The sequence below is a fragment of the Lepidochelys kempii genome, chromosome 6, assembly GCF_965140285.1.
Source record: "Lepidochelys kempii isolate rLepKem1 chromosome 6, rLepKem1.hap1, whole genome shotgun sequence".
NCBI classification, from domain to species: Eukaryota; Metazoa; Chordata; order Testudines; family Cheloniidae; genus Lepidochelys; species Lepidochelys kempii.
Window position 1 is genome coordinate 11,966,274 of NC_136385.1, and position 17,155 is coordinate 11,983,428.

The 17,155-nt window shown below is 50.8% G+C and overlaps 1 protein-coding gene across 2 annotated transcripts in view; it reads right to left on the reverse strand.

Moving 5' to 3' along the window:
- The window catches only part of LOC140913651 (uncharacterized), a 31,807-nt gene that overhangs the window by 12,951 nt on the left and 1,701 nt on the right, over window positions 1–17,155 (reverse strand). The window contains exons 1-3 of one of the 2 annotated variants that reach the window (XM_073350401.2): window positions 7,183–7,290; window positions 5,460–5,988; window positions 715–2,026 (exon numbers count right to left, since the gene is read on the reverse strand). In XM_073350401.2, the coding sequence (XP_073206502.1) occupies window positions 715–1,773 (1,059 nt within the window). In that variant the 5' untranslated portion in view covers window positions 1,774–2,026; window positions 5,460–5,988; window positions 7,183–7,290. Of the gene's footprint in view, window positions 1–714; window positions 2,027–5,459; window positions 5,989–7,182; window positions 7,291–17,155 lie in introns of those variants that run through there. The other variant, XM_073350400.2, reaches the window with a different exon arrangement.

A 17,155-nucleotide genomic window follows, 5' to 3' on the forward strand; every position in this document is an offset into this window, starting at 1 on the left:
CACGGAGACTCAACACTGGGCCTTTTCAGCTCAAACCAAACCTGTTCAGATCCAAAGCTGGGCTGCGTACTTGGGAACTCAAGGAACTGCGGGAGAGAGTGCTGAGATGTCACTGCTTTAAGGGAGACTTTAAATGAGAGCAGACCGTCTCCCACTCTCCCCAGTGGTATATTTTCCGGCCTCTCGGAACGTCTTAGCACAGGTGACGCCACGTGTGGCAGATTCACTCCCTCAAAATCCCCTGATTAGCAGCACTGGCCGCCTCGCTAGCCGAGATCTCTCCCATTGTCCCTTCTGTCATAAATATACAGGAGGGATTTTATAGCACTGTATACAGAAAGGTGGTTACCCTTCCCTTTATATTTATGACACCTTCTAAGTTATTGGGGCCACATGAGCCCACAAGTGCTCCGATGCCCACGAGTGGCCGCTAACTTGGGGCATGACAGTTTTTAGTTACCCAGCTGGGAGACGGGTGGGGCCAGCTTTCCAGGGGGATGTGCTAAAGATAACACAACTTTAGCTGCGCAGCATCTGACCCATCAGGCCCCAGTTGACTCATGTTGGGAACCCAAACTCTAAAGCACCCACATGCTATGGAGACTCTTGAGCAAGGCTTTACGGAGACAAATACAGGAACCCTGGCTCCCCTATGGCTTCCACAGTCTGTCTCCCCTTCCCACCCTGGTCCCTCACTGAGATGATCACTCTCACCTGTAGCCCCTGCCACTTGACCTCTGGCTGCCCCACCTGGAACCCCTCTGCCAGGGCCACTGCCTGGGCACCGGTCTCAGGGCCACATTCCCAGATCCAGCTCTGCATTTCCTCCGGCAGGATGGTCAGGAACTGCTCCAGGATCAGCATCTCCAGGATCTGCTCCTTGGTGCGGCTCTGCGGCTCCAGCCAGCGATGGCAGAGCTCCCGGAGGTGGCTGTAAACCTCCTGGGGCCCCTTGGCCTCCTGGTAACAGAATTCCCTGAAGCGCCTGCGCTGTGTCTCTGGGCTGATGCCATAGCGACGCAGGATGGTCACCTTCACCTTCCCATAGTCACTTGTCTCTGTGATGTCTAGGCTACCAAAGGCCAGCTGGGCTTTCCCGGTGAGGTACGGCTCCAGTCGGGTTGTCCACTCCCCTCTCGGCCACTGGCAGGCATCAGCCACCTGCTCAAAGGTGGCCAGATAGGCCTCGATATCGTCCTCTGGCGCCAGCTGTGGCAGCTGCAGGGTTCCCCATGTAGGTGCTGGAGTTGGATTAACCTCGGCAGGGGTCTGCGGGGCTGACAGCTGCTCCTCTCGGCACGGTGCCGTCTCCTCCTTCGGCTCGGTCCCAGCCTGCTCCAGACCCCTGGGTGACTCTCTGCCCTCCTGGGAGGTGGGGTTTTCACACCCACGTGCACAAGTCGGTGCTGGCACAACTCTGGGAGGGGGCGGCAGTTCTGGCTCTCCGTGCCTGAGGATGCAGGCCGGAGCCGGCCCCACCTCCGGAAGGATGCGCAGGGCCTGCAGCACCTCCTGCCAGACGTCCTCCCAGTGCTGCAGCATCTCCTTCTGCGACGCATACCGGGCCTGTTGCGGTGCCACCCATCTCAGCAGCTCCCCAATGGTGCCGGACTGCACCACAATAGGCAGCCCGCCCGCCCGCTCCAATCCCGCATCTGGTTCGGGCCCAGCTGAGGCCTGCTGCTCCGTCAGCCCAGCGGGGCACACCGACTGCTCCACCTGGATCTGAAACTGCAGGTCCAGGGCCCCCTCTGCCCCCTGCCCTGCAGCCATGGCTGCTCCCTGGGGTGTCCTTATCCCAGCAGGGGATGAGCCCAGACCCCAGGCCTTTCTGGCTCATTCATGCCCCTGGCAGAAAGCATCCAGCCTCCGGCTTCCTACCCCAGTGTCCCGCTTTTGACACCAGGTGATCCGGATGGGGGATCAGGTGCGAGGGCCCAGAAGCACAAACTGTCTTGCGAAACCAGAGCGACCTCCTGGAGCCGGCAATGCTGCTATCTGGAAAGAGGGGCTTCTCCCGCAGCTCCTGAGAGGGCAAGGGAAACACAGACAGTGAGGGGGCAATTCCATGGTACCGAGGGATTTGAGCGCTTAGCTCACCCTGCTAACTCCTGGTAAAAATGACAATGGCTGAGTCGTCCCTGGGATTGTGCCTCGTGTTTGCTAACACTCCTGTCCTCCTAGTGTGGAGGCAGCCTTCCCTGCCAGAAAAGCTGTGTGTTCTTACAGCCAGCTAGTGACCACCTCTCCTTGTTAGAGAATCATCCCAGAGGGGGGATAGGGCAATGAGGGGCACAAGCCAGGGACCTGGGAAAGCCGAGTTCAGTTCCCTGCTCTGTCAGACTCTGTGTGTGGCCCTAGGACAGTCACATGCAGAGCTTCCAGAGAAAAAATCATAACAGAAAGACCCCTGCTCACCTCTCCCACTCCTACCCACAGCTTCCTGCCCCCACCCAGCACAGACAGGTCCCTTTCCAACCCTCCTTGTCCATCCCTCCACATGTACCTCCAGGGCCCTGCCCCCCCCCCCGCACAGCCAGCCCCCTCCTTGCCCCATGTAGGGTGATATGGGGTTGCAGCTGCGTTATTAGGGTTTGTCTACATAGGGAAATTGGCTGGAAATAACTATGGGTTAGTTGGGCTGAATCTGCCGCCCACCCAGCATGGGGCCCACGCTGGCTCTGACAAATGTCCAGCTTGCCTGACCCCAGAGGAGGCGAATGGGATGCTGGGTGGGTCGGTTCCCCCTCAGCTCACACACTTTGTAATCCTTCACCTCCTCTTACACAAACACCCCAACTCCTTCTGTTAGCATCACTCTCCACATGCCCATGGCCCCCACGTGCATCCTCCCCCTGCACTTGGCCCCAACCCTCCCCACCGGCAAGTGCTGGGGTTTTGTTCAGCCTCGCTGGCAAGCCCCTGCTGTCTGTGTGCAGTGAGAAAGCTGCAGGCTGATCAAACCCGCTGTTGTTCTCTCCAGTTCCGCCTTTGGGCTGGGCTTCCCTACAGCGTCTAACTCCTCCCTACTTGTGCCCTGCATTTTAACCCCACATTAGCCTGCTCCGTTTCCGCTGTGCTTAGAGCTTCCACAGCGTTTGGACAGAGAACTCCTCCTCCCTCCTGCCAGTTGGACAGAAGCCTCCCGGATCACGGGGGAAAGGTTTTATGGGCAGGATTTCCCAATGATTACGTTTGCAGATGACACAAAGCTGGACGGGGGGGAGGGGGGGGGTTACCAACACTTTGGAAGATAGAGCTAAAATTCAAAGGGATCTTGATAAATTGGAGAACTGGGCTACAGCCAAAAAAAAAAAAAAAATGAAATTCAACATAGACAAGTGTGAGGTGCTGCACTTAGGGAAGAAAACCAAATGCACCGATACAGAATGGGGGGAAACTGTCCTGGCAGCAGCACTGCTGAGAAGGATCTGGGAGTGGTGGTGGATCACAACCACAGCATGAGCCAGCACTGCGATGCTGTTGCAAAAAAAGCAAATGCAAGTGTAGGTTGCATTAACAGAGGCAGAATCTGCAAGTCACGGGAGGTGATAGTACCCGTCTCCTCGGCACTGGTTAGGCCTCAGCTGGAGTAGTGTGTCCAATTATGGTCACCAATGTATAGAAAGGATGTAGAGAGAAACTAGAAAGGACCCAGAAGTGAACAACAAAGATGACCAAAGGGATGGAATGCAAGTCAGAAGAGCAAAGGCTGAAGAAACTGGGTATGTTTAGTTTGGAAAAGAGGAGATTAAAGGGGGATGTGATAGCGGTCTTCAAATACTTGAAAAAAGATGGAGAAAAAAGGCAAGAGGCAATGGGTTCAAACTACAGCTCAGAAGATTTATGTCTATATTGGCAATTGAGCGACAAAACTTTTGTCGTTCAGGGGTGTGAACAAAACAAAAGTTTTGCCATGGCAAGTGTCATTGTGAACAGTGTGTTGTCGACAGGAATGCTCTGTTCATTGGGGGTGCAAGTATTTTGTCGGCAAGAGTGCCGAAAAAACCGCGACGACACTGCCCATCTTTTAGCGACACGTCTGTGTCAACACGGCCATGTCGCTAAAAGCTGTGTAGTATGGTCAAAACCTAAGAGTAAATCTCTGAAAAAACTTCCTAACGGTAAGAACAGGAGGACAATGGAACAGACCTGCCTAGGGCGGTCAAGGAAGCTCCTTCACTGGAGGTTTTCAAAAGGAGGCTGGAGCCATCTGTCTTGGATGGGTTAGTGTGACGCATGGCTAGAAAGGGTTAAACATCCTGGAAAATAAATAACCCTCAAAAGACATGTGGGGAGATAATGTTTGTGTTTTTGTGTATTTATATATGTATGAGTAGGGTCCACAATGTAATCAACAGTCCCTGTCTATGCTGTATTCTGATATAATTTAAATTAGTTGTAATGTATTGTGAATGGTGGAGGAACAAGCAAATGGCCTTATGTTAATTCGTATAGCTAAGTACTGGTGATGGACCTCCTTCAAAGTCATCCTAATTACCTTTTGTTCCCTGTGGAACTCCAACTTGTCAAAAGACATGAAATTGTATAAAAGATCCTTGGGTCCTGATTCTGTCATCTCAGATCTGCTTAGGCTTCCTCAGGGGAAGTTTGAGTCGCAAGACTGAGGTCCCAGTTATGCTGGTAAGCCCTGAATATGGGATTTGGACATTGGACTATAAACTATGAACTATTTCTGAAAGAACTCTTTGCAGCTACAAAACTCACCATCTCTGGTATGAATCTGAACCTCAATGAATCGATCTCATGTCTGTATGTATATTGATCTTTTAACCATACTCTCTCTCTTTCGTTTTTTAATAAAGTTTAGTTTAGTTCATAAGAATTGGCTGTAGTGTGTATTTGGGTAAGATCTGAAATATTCAATAACCTGGGAGGTAATGTGTCCGATCCTTTGGGATTGGCAGAACCTTTTCTTTTATATGATGAAATAAGATTTACAGAAATTTTCATATTTGACGTGGGTACCTGGATGAGGGCCTGAGGCTGGATCTCTTTCAGGGAACTGTGTTGTTTGGACTTCTGAATAACCAGTAAGGTAATAAAGAAGCTGTTTTATGCTGGCTTGGTGAATCTAAGTATTAGAATATCCACCAGCTTTATGGGGATTGTCTGCCCTATTCTTTGCAGTTCACCCTAATTGAGTGACCACAGCTAGGACCCCAGTCACAGTTAGACACAACAAATCCTGCATCTTGCAGGGGGTTAGACTAGATCAGTGGTTCTCAACCTTTTGCAGACTACTGTACCCCTTTCAGGAGTCTGATTTGTTTTGCGTGTCCCCAAGTTTCACCTCACTTAAAAACTACTTGCTTACAAAATCAGACATAAAAATACAAAAGTGTCACAGCACACTAGCACTGACAAATTTGCTTGTTTTCTCATTTTTGCCATATAATTATACAATTAATCAATTGGAATATAAATATTGTTCTTACTTTTCAGTGTGATACTTGAGTCCGTTTTTCACTTGTGAGCCTTGTTTGAAGCCGGAGCCACAGGCAGTGGGGCTGAAGTCCAAGCCCTACCACATAGAGCTGAAGTATGTAGCTTAGCTTCACAGGGGTACCTGTCTATAACTGCCTTTAACCTGTCCCATGACCACTGATCTAGATGAGTTGATGTACCCCCTGAAAGACCTCTGCATACCGCCAGGGGTGCGCATGCCCCTGGTTGAGACCCACAGGACTAGATGGCCCCTGTGGTCCCTTCTAGCCCTGTGGTTCTATGACCCAGAGAGGCAGAACTGTCAGCTGAGCGATGCTCAGTGATGCACTGTGTGGTTTGCAGACCGAATGGCTGACAGACATTCCCATTAGAGTTCTTGTTGCCAAAAGCTGTTAGCTTTCACCTCCAGGATGGCTTCCATTGATCATGAGGCACTTCACCTGTGAGTTATGTACATGCAACTGCTTTTCCCTTGTCACTGCACAGATAGCAGCTCTGTGCTAGGAGAGAGAGAGCACCCTGTGAATGAAATGAGAAAGCAGCTCAGATTAACGTACTGCTCAGCACCAGGATATATCCCACCAGAAACCCACTCCAGTACACAGCTAGCGCAGTAATATTAGGGTGCAGTTACATGGGTCTGGCATGGGTAGTGCTTAGTAGCGGGGGTTTCCATGCCCAGGCTAGCTCTGCAGTGAAGAAAGACCCTTAGTGTGGTGCTGGGATTCCAGGCTGTGACACTGACCTGGGGAGAGGATGGCTGAGAGCAGAGGGACCTTTAACCACCAGACAAAGGCAGAGCACGATCCACTGGCTGGGAGTAGAAGGGAGATAAATTCAGACTGGAAATAAGGGGCCCGTGTTTATCAGGGAGGGGAATGAACCATTGGGAGAGCTCCCCTCAGGATGGGATGGATTCTCCATCCCTGGGAGTCTGTCAATGGAGATGAGGCGTCTCTCTCTCAAAGCTCTGCTCTAGCTCAGCCAGGAGTTACTGGGCCGGGGGGCAGGAATAGCTGCGGGAGATGATGGGTTAACTAGCTGGGTTCTGCAGGAGGCTGGGCTGGATGGCGATAAAATGAGATCCCAGTGGGTAGGGAAAGGGCTCTGAGTGCTCCATTGGAGAGAGATGTCTGTGTACATGGAAATTTGCCAATTTCCACCCAACACAGCTCCCTGCCCCCGCTCAGCACAGACAGGCCCTGCCCTGACCCTCCCTGGCCCATCTCTCTGGACCCATAATCCCAGCTCCCTCCCCCACTCAGCACTGGATGAGGTGCCAGAAGAAGGTGCCCGAGGATACACAGCTTTGTCCCTGAGATCTGTGGAGCTATCAGTCTTCTTGTGGCTGCACACCACCCATGGCTTCCTCCGCCAGCCCTGTACAGAGCTTCTAGCAATGGGGAGCCTGGCCTTCCCACAGTGATCGCCACTGCAAAGCCTGTGCCAGGCTGAGCCACCACAGCTGAGCTCTCTCCCTGCTTGGGGACGGGGAGTTACCGTATCCCAGACCCTGACACAGCCCCTTTAGCGAGCCAGGTCCCTGTGGGTGCTCTTCCCAAGACACTCCCTCCTGACAGACCCATACAGGCAGACAGACATGGGTTCAAGGCCCAGCTCTGCCAGGGATTCCCTGCATGACCTTGGGCAAGTGACTGAATCTCTGGGGGCCTCAGTTTCCCCATCTATAAAGTGGAGATAATGCTCTCTTACCTCACAGGGCTGTGTCAGGATAAAATCCATTAACCACTGAAGTATTGCCAAACCCTGTTGCTCAGGAGCCAGGTCCCCAAAATCTTGAGATTATCTTAAATATCTTATCATTTCTATATATATAAAAAAACAATTTTAGAGCCTGTTTACTCTCCTGCTGGTGTGGGAGCCATTAGGTGTCATGTTTATCAGCTTTTCTCCTCAGCCACAGGGGCTGGAATCTTACAGACCAGGGCCCCATTGCACTAGGGCTCGCACACGATGGGACAAGGGACTGATAAATACCTACAGCAGAGGTGGGCAAACTATGGCCTGGGGGCCACATCCAGCCCACAGGACTGTCCTGCCCGGCCCCTGAGCTCCTGGCCTGGGAGACTGTCCCCCTCCCCCGCAGCCACGCTGCCGCATGGCGCAATGCTCTGGTCGGTGGGGCTGCAGAGCCCAGCCTGACCCGGTGCTCTGTGCTGTGCGGCACGGTTCCTGTCCTGGTACAGCTGCGCTGCCAGCCACCGGTGCTCCAGACAGTGCGGTAAGGGGGCAGGGAGTGGAGGGGGGTGGATAGAGGGCAGGGGAGTTTGGGGGGGTGATCAGGGGCATGGATAGGGGTCAGGGCAGTCAGAAGGCAGGGAAGAGGGGTTGAATGGGGGCAGGTGTCCTGGGGGGGCAGTCAGGAAGGAGAGGAGGGGTTGGATGGGGTGGTGGGGGGCAGTTAGGGGCGAGGGGTCCGGGGGCGGTCAGGGAGAAGGGGTGGTTGGATGGGGCAGGGATCCCAGGGGGGCAGTGAGGAAGGAGAGGGGGGGTTGGATGGGGCGGTGGGGGGCAGTTAGGGGCGGGGTTCCGAGGGTGGTCAGGGGACCGAGAGCAGGTGGGGTGGATGGGGCAGGAGTCCCAGGGGGACGGTCAGGGGGCGAGAAGCGGGGAGGTCGGATGGGGGCGGGGCCGGGCCATGCCTGGCTGTTTGGGGAGGCACAGCCTCCCCTAACCAGCCCTCCATACAATTTCAGAAACCTGATGCAGCCCTTAGGCCAAAAAGTTTGCCCACCCCTGACCTAGAGAGAGACCTCTAGGGATGGTCATACAGGAAATGTACAGGCATAACAAATTATTGCTCTCCATTATTAAACTCTCCATGTAGATACTCTTCTAGCAAACTAAGAGGGCTTGTTTCCCAGTTCAGTTTACAACCAGATTAGCTGTATGCGAATGTCCCTGTGTAGCGTTTGTTGGTTTTTCTCAGTGGAATGGGATGGAGTTTCCTTTCTGATTAAATAAATAGACATCACCTCCAAAAGCAACTTGTTTTAATGTCTCCCATTGATCTGATCCACCTCTGGGGTTGGAGGCAGCAGGGGGCTGATGATACAGGAATCTCTCACCGAGCACAGAGTTTTTACTAGGTCAGAAGAGGAGATGTAGATCTGAATTACTGACGCTGGCGTGGAATGAACTCAGAGGAAACAATTTCACGTGCTGCCTCTTGTGAGACTGGAAAATATTTAGACTGCGGCAGAGCTGGTGAATTTTCATCCTTCATCAAAGTGCGGGAGGGGTTTTGAAAGGAAACAGCTTTTCATCAAAATGGACATTTTTGCAAATACGTTTTAATTTTTTTGTCAAATTCCTTGATTTCACTGGAAAAAACTCCAAATCCCAAAACCCAACAAATGTTGTTTTCAGTAATCGAAGCCCAACAGAGTTTCAGCCTTAAAAACAAAACCATTTTGGTTTCAGAAAAGTAAAGAACTTTCAGTTTTTCAAGGGAAACCAAAATGTTATGACAAAAATGGAAAATATTTTAAAGGAGGGAGGAATACTCTGCTTCCCCATCCACTGACTCCTCTGTGTCCTGTACTTTGTGCTAAGGGCAGGGCTATACCCAGCCTCGGGCACTGCTCAGTACAAAGACTACACAACAAAGGATGCCCTCTGTTTGGATTATGAGGGAAGAAATTGCTCTCCCACTCCCCAGGACCCCAATCCTGCTGTCAATGGGCAGAAGCATATTGAGATCTGGATGAACGTTTTTGCCAACGGCAATTTAAGGCTCCTGGAGCCTCTGTGCACCCCAGTCCCACAAAAGTGTGGCTCTAGGGCTGGGGGATGGCTCCCCACTCATGCCCCAGTCAGAGTGTTGGGGTCCCTCCTGCTTCACTTTGGTGGCGAGCTAGGGGGAGTGGAGAGGTACACCCCAGACCCAGCTCCTCCCCTGAGCACGCCACGTTCCCGCTCCTCCCTCCCGGAACTTGCTACAGCTGTTTGGTGGCAGCAAGCGCTGGGAGGGAGGGAGGAGCGGGGATGTGACCACTCAGGGGAGGAGGAGGAGAAGGTGAGGCAGGGCAGGGAGCTTGGCTGCAGAGCACCCACTAATTTTTCCCCATGGGTACTCCAGCCCTGGAGCACCCACAAAGTCGGTGCCTTTGCTCTCTAGCGGCACTGAGACCACTTAGAGATTAAAGAGTCTGCTACAGCCTTAGCTAAGAGCCATGTAGCTTTTCACTCATGTGGTAGAGGGTTATGCATTTAGCTCCAGAGGTCCCAGGTTTGATCCTGCCTGCTGCTGATGAGGGGGGGCCTGTCAGCATTACATACCCACTCAACTGGGGGGTAAGTGGGGGCTCCATCCAGAGCAGAGGGCAGGCATGTTTGAGAAGGATTGTTCCCATCTTTCAGCACAGGGCGCTGCTCTCCTGCCCATCCCCTGCCCAGCATTTCCCGGTGCTGAGATTCAGCTGACTCTGAAGCGGGGCTTGGAGCCTGTTTATACAGGTGTCCTTCACCTGACAATGAGCTACAGCTGACTTTGGGGGCAGGCCTGGGGGCATGTGCCCTCTCTGCTGGGATCCCCCAGGCTGGGTGTCACTGTTGCATTGACTCCAGCACCCACAGCTTGTGTCCATATTGGGAGTGTCTGACTAGGAGGCATCTCCACTCCCCTGCCACAGTGAATAGCCAGCACCCAACTGTCCCCAGCAGGTGAGATGTGGTGGGGGACCAGGACTCCCTGGGAAGTAGAGGCTGGAGAGCTGCTGGCTGCCCCCAATCATTGTGTTTAGGAATAAAACCATCCCGACAATTAACAGCAGCTGGGCAGAGCTGGGACTGAGCCATCCCAAACGCAGGGCCTGGCTCTGATGGGACTAGAGGGTCAGGCCCTCATAGGTGCAGGGGCTGCCCGTGACACCCCATCTTGCCCATCAGCATCCTGCAGGGACAGGATAGTGCTAGGTTCCCAGAGCTGATCCCTGGCTCTCTGGTGTCACAACTCAACAGCCATCGCTGGCTCTGGAGCTCTTCCCACATTGATGGGGTCTCTCCACCACCACAAAGGGGGGCTTTTGGGGACTGAGTGAACTGCCCCACTAGTGGGACATTGATAGGGTCTCTGCCCCGCAGGCTGGCTCTGTGCTCTGTACACTGTCCCCTGTACATGGGGTCTCGGTGCCACTAGAAGGCATAGGCACCGACTCTGTGGGTGCTCCAGGGCTGGAGCACCCATGGGGAAAAATTAGTGGGTGCTCTGCACCCACTGGCAGCCAAGCTCCCTGCCCTGCTCACCTCCTCCTCCGCCTCCTCCGCCTCCTCCCCGCTCCTCCCTCCCTCCCAGCACTTGCCACCGCCAAACAGCTGTAGCAAGCTCTGGGAGGGAGCAGGGAGGAGCGGTAGGGTGACCAGAGGGCAAGTGTGAAAAATCAGGACAGAGGGTGGGGGGTAATAGGAGCCTATATAACAAAAATCCCCCAAAATCGGGACTGTCCCTATAAAATCAGGACATCTGGTCACCCTAAGGAGCGGGAACGTGGCGCACTCAGGGGAGGAGGCAGGGCTGGGGCGGGGATTTGGGGAAGGAGTCGGATCGGGGCAGTGAGGGGGCGGAGTTGGGGCGGGGACTTTGGGGAAAGGGGTTGGAATGGGGGCGAGCGGGGCCGGGACAGGAGTGGAGTCAGGGCAGGGCTGGGGGCAGAGGGGCGTTGAGCACCCACCGGCGCCATTAGAAATCGGCGCCTATGCTAGATGGGACAGAGCACCCCACCCGGGGGGGTGAGTTACAGGGGCACGTGTAGCAGTGTATCTCCCCAGTGTGGGCAAGGGGGTCCCTGGTGGGTGGCAGCTGAGAGTTGAGCTGAGAGAAAAATGGCCCCCATGCTCCAGGGACCGACGGATTCTCTGCTCCACATGAGAGAGAGTGTGTGCCATGGGCCAATTTCTGAGGCAAACAGCCCCTAGTGTAACCAGTGTAGCAACACCTGCCTGCATCTGCAGGGTGCCTGAGAGGGAGCTGTCCTGGGTAGGACCAATGCAGATACACTAGAAAACTAACACAAAGAACCCAAGGTGTATTTTTAGTCTCCTAGTCGGTGATCACTTTGGGTTGGCGATGGTGTCTCAGTGGGAACTTCCCACTGACTGCTGTGGAGCAAGGGTCACACAGAGACCTGAATATAACCCTGTCCCATGGACAATGGAATCAGCTGTCTCTGGTGACTGAGTATTCAAAGGCTGGAAGAATTAAAGCCCGGAGGGACCATTAGATCATTAGTCTGACCCCTGTATAGCACAGACCACTAAATTCCATCCAGTTCCCACTGTATCAAGCCCAGTAACTTATGTTCAGCTAAACCATCATCCAGGAAGGCCCCCAGTCAGGATCTGAAGACATCAGGAGATGAAGAATCCACCACTTCCCTTGGGAGTTTGTTCCAGTGGGTAATGACCCTCACAGTGGCAAACATGTGCCTCATCTCTCATTTAACTTTGCCTGGCTTCAGCTCCCAGCCATTGGTTCTTGTTCTGCTTTTCTCTGCTAGATTAAAGAGCCCTTTAGCGCCCAATATCCCCCCCCCACCCAGGAAGACACTTTGACTTCCTGGTGCGGGTAGCAACAGACAGGGACACAGTAACATAGGCATTGTCAGACTAGGTCAGAGCCAAGTTCCATCCAGTCCAGTGTCCCATCTCCAACACAAGACGCTGCAGAAGAAGATATAAGAACCCAGCAGAAGCAGATGGGGGATAATCTGCTCCCCGAGCCCTTAAGCAGGAGGGGTTGCCAGGCATTTTTTGCATTAACTACTCTAGTTCTGGATGTTCCCTCTTTGAATCTTGCTAATTTCTTGCTTTCAGTGGAATCCTGGGGCAGTTAGTTCCAGAGGATAATTATGTGCTGTGTGGAAAAGTATTTACTTTGATCAGTTTTGAATTTCCCAACTTTTAGTTTCATAGTGTGTCCCCTTGCTCTTGTGTTATAGGATAGGGAGAACAGACACGCCTTTCTCCCAGATCTCCTTTCTCTAGACTAGTTAATATTTTATAGACATTGATCATGTCCCTTCTTGTTCACCCCCTAACAAAGGTTACAATTCCAGCTATGTCTCTCTCTCTCCAGGAGGAAGCTCTGTCCCTTCATAGGTTTTTAATAAACCAAGATTTATATAACTGTGCGATAAAGACCTAATAACTCAAGTTGTCTTTGTTATAATATAACATGCTTTTATTTTATGGGGCGGTTTACTGTGAACACAGCAGAATAGTCAGCAGGTGATCTATCCACATTTTTTGTTATATTGGGTGGAACAGAAATATGTGTGCTGCCAGGGTTGCCAACATGTGAATTCTGGGTGATCCCTGGCCCAGGAATTTGCAGAAGTTTTTGGGAGAGCAAGGAGTGCACTGCGACACAGGGGTTGCTGACTACAGGCAGATTTGGGTGGACAGAGGTAGCCTGTGTTCCCAGCATGTTTTGCCCACTCTGCAGCATCTAAGGCCTTGACTACACTACAAAGTTTTGTTGGCAAAAGTTATGCTGCTTTAATTAAAACGGCTGTTGCATGTCCACACTAGCTCCTTGTGTCGGCAGAGCGCATCCACACTAACAGCCCTTGCCTCGACTCAGAGAGCCGGGCACTGTGGGTAGCTATCTCACTAAGCAACTGGCCACAGGGTGCTTTGGGAAGGGTTTGCTGCTTGCAATGGCTCATGGGGCAGGTACAGAGTCACATGATGCAGGTTTCGGTCAGTCTCTTTTTCAGTGTGTGAGGAGGAGAGGTGAGTGGCGTGTCTGGGGCAGGGGAGACAGCAGGCTGACTGGCCTATCCTGAGGCAGAGGGACGGGGATAACCCCCTACATCAGCTCCCGGCTCTGCTCAGCACAGCAGTCTCTCCCAAAGCAGCCTGCTCTGCCTGCAAGTTTGTGATTCCCTCCGAGTTCTCCCTCAGCGGCATCCAGAGCAGCTCTGTGAGCTCTCCATGCTGAGGAATGTCACAGCAGTCGTGTCCCCCGCTCAGCAGCAGTCTGCCTGCCGCTGTGTGCCTGGTGCCAGGCGCGCTAATGATTTGCTCTTTGTGCCCCAAAGGGAGCAGCCCACTCAGCTGTCAGCTACTTCCCGGAGCTCTGAAAGGGGAGGGGCGCATGATGCCTGCCGGGCAGCAGAGATCAAAACAGTGAGCAGAGCGGTCACGGCAGGCATTGTGGGATACTGGCGGATTCTGGAAGCCGGTTCTGTTGACAAAACAAACAGCAGTGTCTACACTGAGGCTTTGTCACTTTAACTTGGCTGCAAAAAGTTTTTATGCTCTCGTTGAGGTGGTTTTATCTTGTCGGCAAAACAGCAGAGTTTTGCTGCCAAAAGCAGCTTTGCAGCGTGTACACCTCCCCTGTTTTGTCGGCAAAAAACAGCTTTTGCCGACAAAACTTTGCAGTGTAGAGAAGGCCTAACTAATGTTTTGTAATCTACCGGACTTTGTCGTGATTCACTCAGGCAGAAATGATCTGGGCCCCCTTCAATGGAGGACAGCAGATTTGGTCTGCATCACAGATTTGTGTCCAGGACCTCCGATAGTCTGGCTAAGGCTTCGCCTACACTACCAATTTATGCTGGTATAACTATATCGCTCAGCAGTGTGGAAACCTAACCCCCAGTGTAGAAAGCGCTTCTCCTGTTGACATAGCTAATGCCTCTCGGGGACGCGGAGAACCTACGCTGATAGGAGAAGCTCTCCCATTGGCATAGGTAGCATCCACACTAAGCGCTACAGCCGCACAGCTGCACCCGTGCAGCTGGGCCAGTAAGTGTAGAGAAGCCCTGATTGTCTGCATAATTCCTGCAGTGACAATATGGCAGCCATTACTAAGGGTTGGAAGAACATTAATCGGGAAATGAGAAGGTTCCTGGCTGACTGGACAAAGTGTAGTGTTTATCACAGAAACATTACGAGCTCTGACCCTGCAGTGTTTCTCAAAGATGGAGTCCATCTATTGAGCAGGGGACAGAGGCTCTCTCTCTCAACCATAAAACTGTCAATATTTTGGAACAGAAACCCCGTCTGGGATTTCTCTCACTGGCCCTGCTATAAACTCCACCCTTCAACCACTCTGAAGCACAACCACGAACACCACTGCACTGTAACACAGCTGTCCTTCATTCCAGGCACTGCATGTGAGTTGGGTTATCAGAGGGGATAAGTAATGCCAGTAGAAACATTTTATATCAGGGAATGAGGAGTTCAGGGAGATGCATTTCCTCCTTGCAAGGGGCGGGGGGGAGAGGAGAGCCTGGAAACAGTAGTGGGAAGGAAGCTAGGTTGGAGTGGGGAAAACAGTGGGTCAGAGGTATAGAGGAGCCCAGCTGATGTGTAGCAAGGGGCTGGCTGGCTCAGGATGCAAATTGCAGGACATGATATGTACAACTGCCTAAATGACTACTAACTCCTACCAAAACAATATATTTTACAGTTCAAAAAACTAGGAAATTCAATGACAGAAAATGACATTAACACAGAGTTATGGTTGCTTGGTGGTATATCGGACCCTTGCAGAATGCTGAATTGAGCAAAACTCAAACTTCTGAAAACCAGGAAATGCAATTTGTGCTGATGCCACGCCCCAGGTGAACACCTGCCACTAATTATTGTAGTCCAAACCTTTGTACACCTATGCAATAAAGATTTAACAACTCAAGTTGTCTGTGAAAATATATGTTTTTATTTTATGGGGAGGGTTACTGTGCACGCAGTAGAATAGTCATCAGACAGCCCTGTCCTCTTTTAGCAATGCCTCAATATACCATGTTAACAGGTATACCTTTTTACTTGGCCAAACCCACAATTGCTGAAATGTAAAAGCTCCTTTTACAGCTCATTCACAGGATTCCATCTGACGCTATTAAAGGACAAAAAGGAAAAAACAAAGTTGCCCAACTGAAAAAGGGCAGAATTAAGATTGTACGGGCAACCTTAACTTTTCATTTCCTGGTTTTCAGAAGTCTGAATTTTGCTCAACTCAGCATTCTGAAAGGGCAAACAACCAAACTAGCTTAACTCAGCCTGAATGTAGTTCTTTTGCCATTGAAATCTTGATTACACTTGTTGAAGAGATATCTTTGGTGTGTGACATTGTTCGTGTTGGTTAAAAGTGCTTTTGGAGTGCTTGTAGGATTTTACGTGGGTCAACCTGGTCTGCTGCTGACATAATCCGGATGCTGTTGGAGCATGCGGCAGCCCTTGATCATTACAGCTAATAGTGTGGCTGCTTTTTATTTTTTCCTTTTTATCCAGCCCCTTTGTAATTTTGTAGTTTTCCTGTTGTGATCTAAAGAATGTCCAGTGGCTGAACACATCTCCTTTTGTGTCTGCTTGTTCAGGGAAAGGGATTTGACATGTCACCAGGATTTTTGTTAGGCTTCGGAGGATGAGATTTTTAATTGGTAAATGTCAGTAAACGTCAATTTCTCCCAAGGCACACAAACCAATGAAAAATTATTGCCACTGGTTATAACTGAAATTTACAGATAGGCAAAATAAGAAAAATGCTGCTGGAGAACCCCTCAGAATTCAATTTAAGGATATTTACTTTGTATATTTTGACCAGTCCTATTCAACATATTTATAAATGATCTGGGAAAAGGAGTAAACAGTGAGGTGGCAAAATTTGCAAATGATACAAAATTACTAAAGATAGTTAAGACCCAGGCAGACTGCAAAGAGCTACAAAAGGATCTCTCAAAACTGGATGACTGGGCAACAAAATGGCAGATGAAATTTAATGTCGATAAATGCAAAGAAATGCACACTGGAAAGCATAATCCCAACTATACATATAACATGGTGGTGTCTAAATTAGCTGGTACCACTCAAGAAAGAGATCTTGGAGTCATTGTGGATAGTTCTCTGAAAACATCCACTCAATGTGCAGCAGCAGTCAAAAAAGCAAACAGAATGTTAGGAACAATTAAGAAAGGGACAGATAATAGGAGAGAAAATATCATGTTGCCTCTATATAAATCCATTGTACACCCACATCTTGAATACTGTGTGCAGATGTGGTCGCCCCATATCAGAAAAGATATATTGGAATTGGAAAAGGTTCAGAAAAGGGCAAGAAAAATTATTAGGGGTATGGAACAGCTTCCGTATGAGGAGAGATTATTAAGACTGGGACTTTTCAGCTTGGAAAAGAGACAGTTAAATGGAAATATGACTGAGGTCTATAAAATCATGACTGGTGTAGAGAAAGGAGATAAGTGTTGTTTACTACTTCTCATAACACAAGAACTAGGGGTCACCAAATGAAATTAATAGGCAGCAGGTTTAAAACAAATAAGAGGAAGTATTTCTTCACACAATGCACAGTCAACCTGTGGAACTCCTTGCCAGAGGATGTTGTGAAGGCCAAGACTATAACAGGGTTCAAAAAAGACCTGGATAAGTTCATGGAGGATAGGTCCATCAATGGCTATTAGCCAGGATGGGCAGGAATGCTGTCCCTATCCTCTGTTTGACAGAAGCTGGGAATGAGTGACAGGGGATGGATCACTTGATAATTACCCGTTCTGTTCATTCCCTCTGGGGCACCTGGCACTGGCCACTGTCAGAAGACAGGATACTGGGCTAGATGGACCTTTGATCTGACCCAGTAGGGCCATTCTTATGTAACACAGACAATTTGTGTTTTAATGGTTATAAAACTTTAATTTTTTGC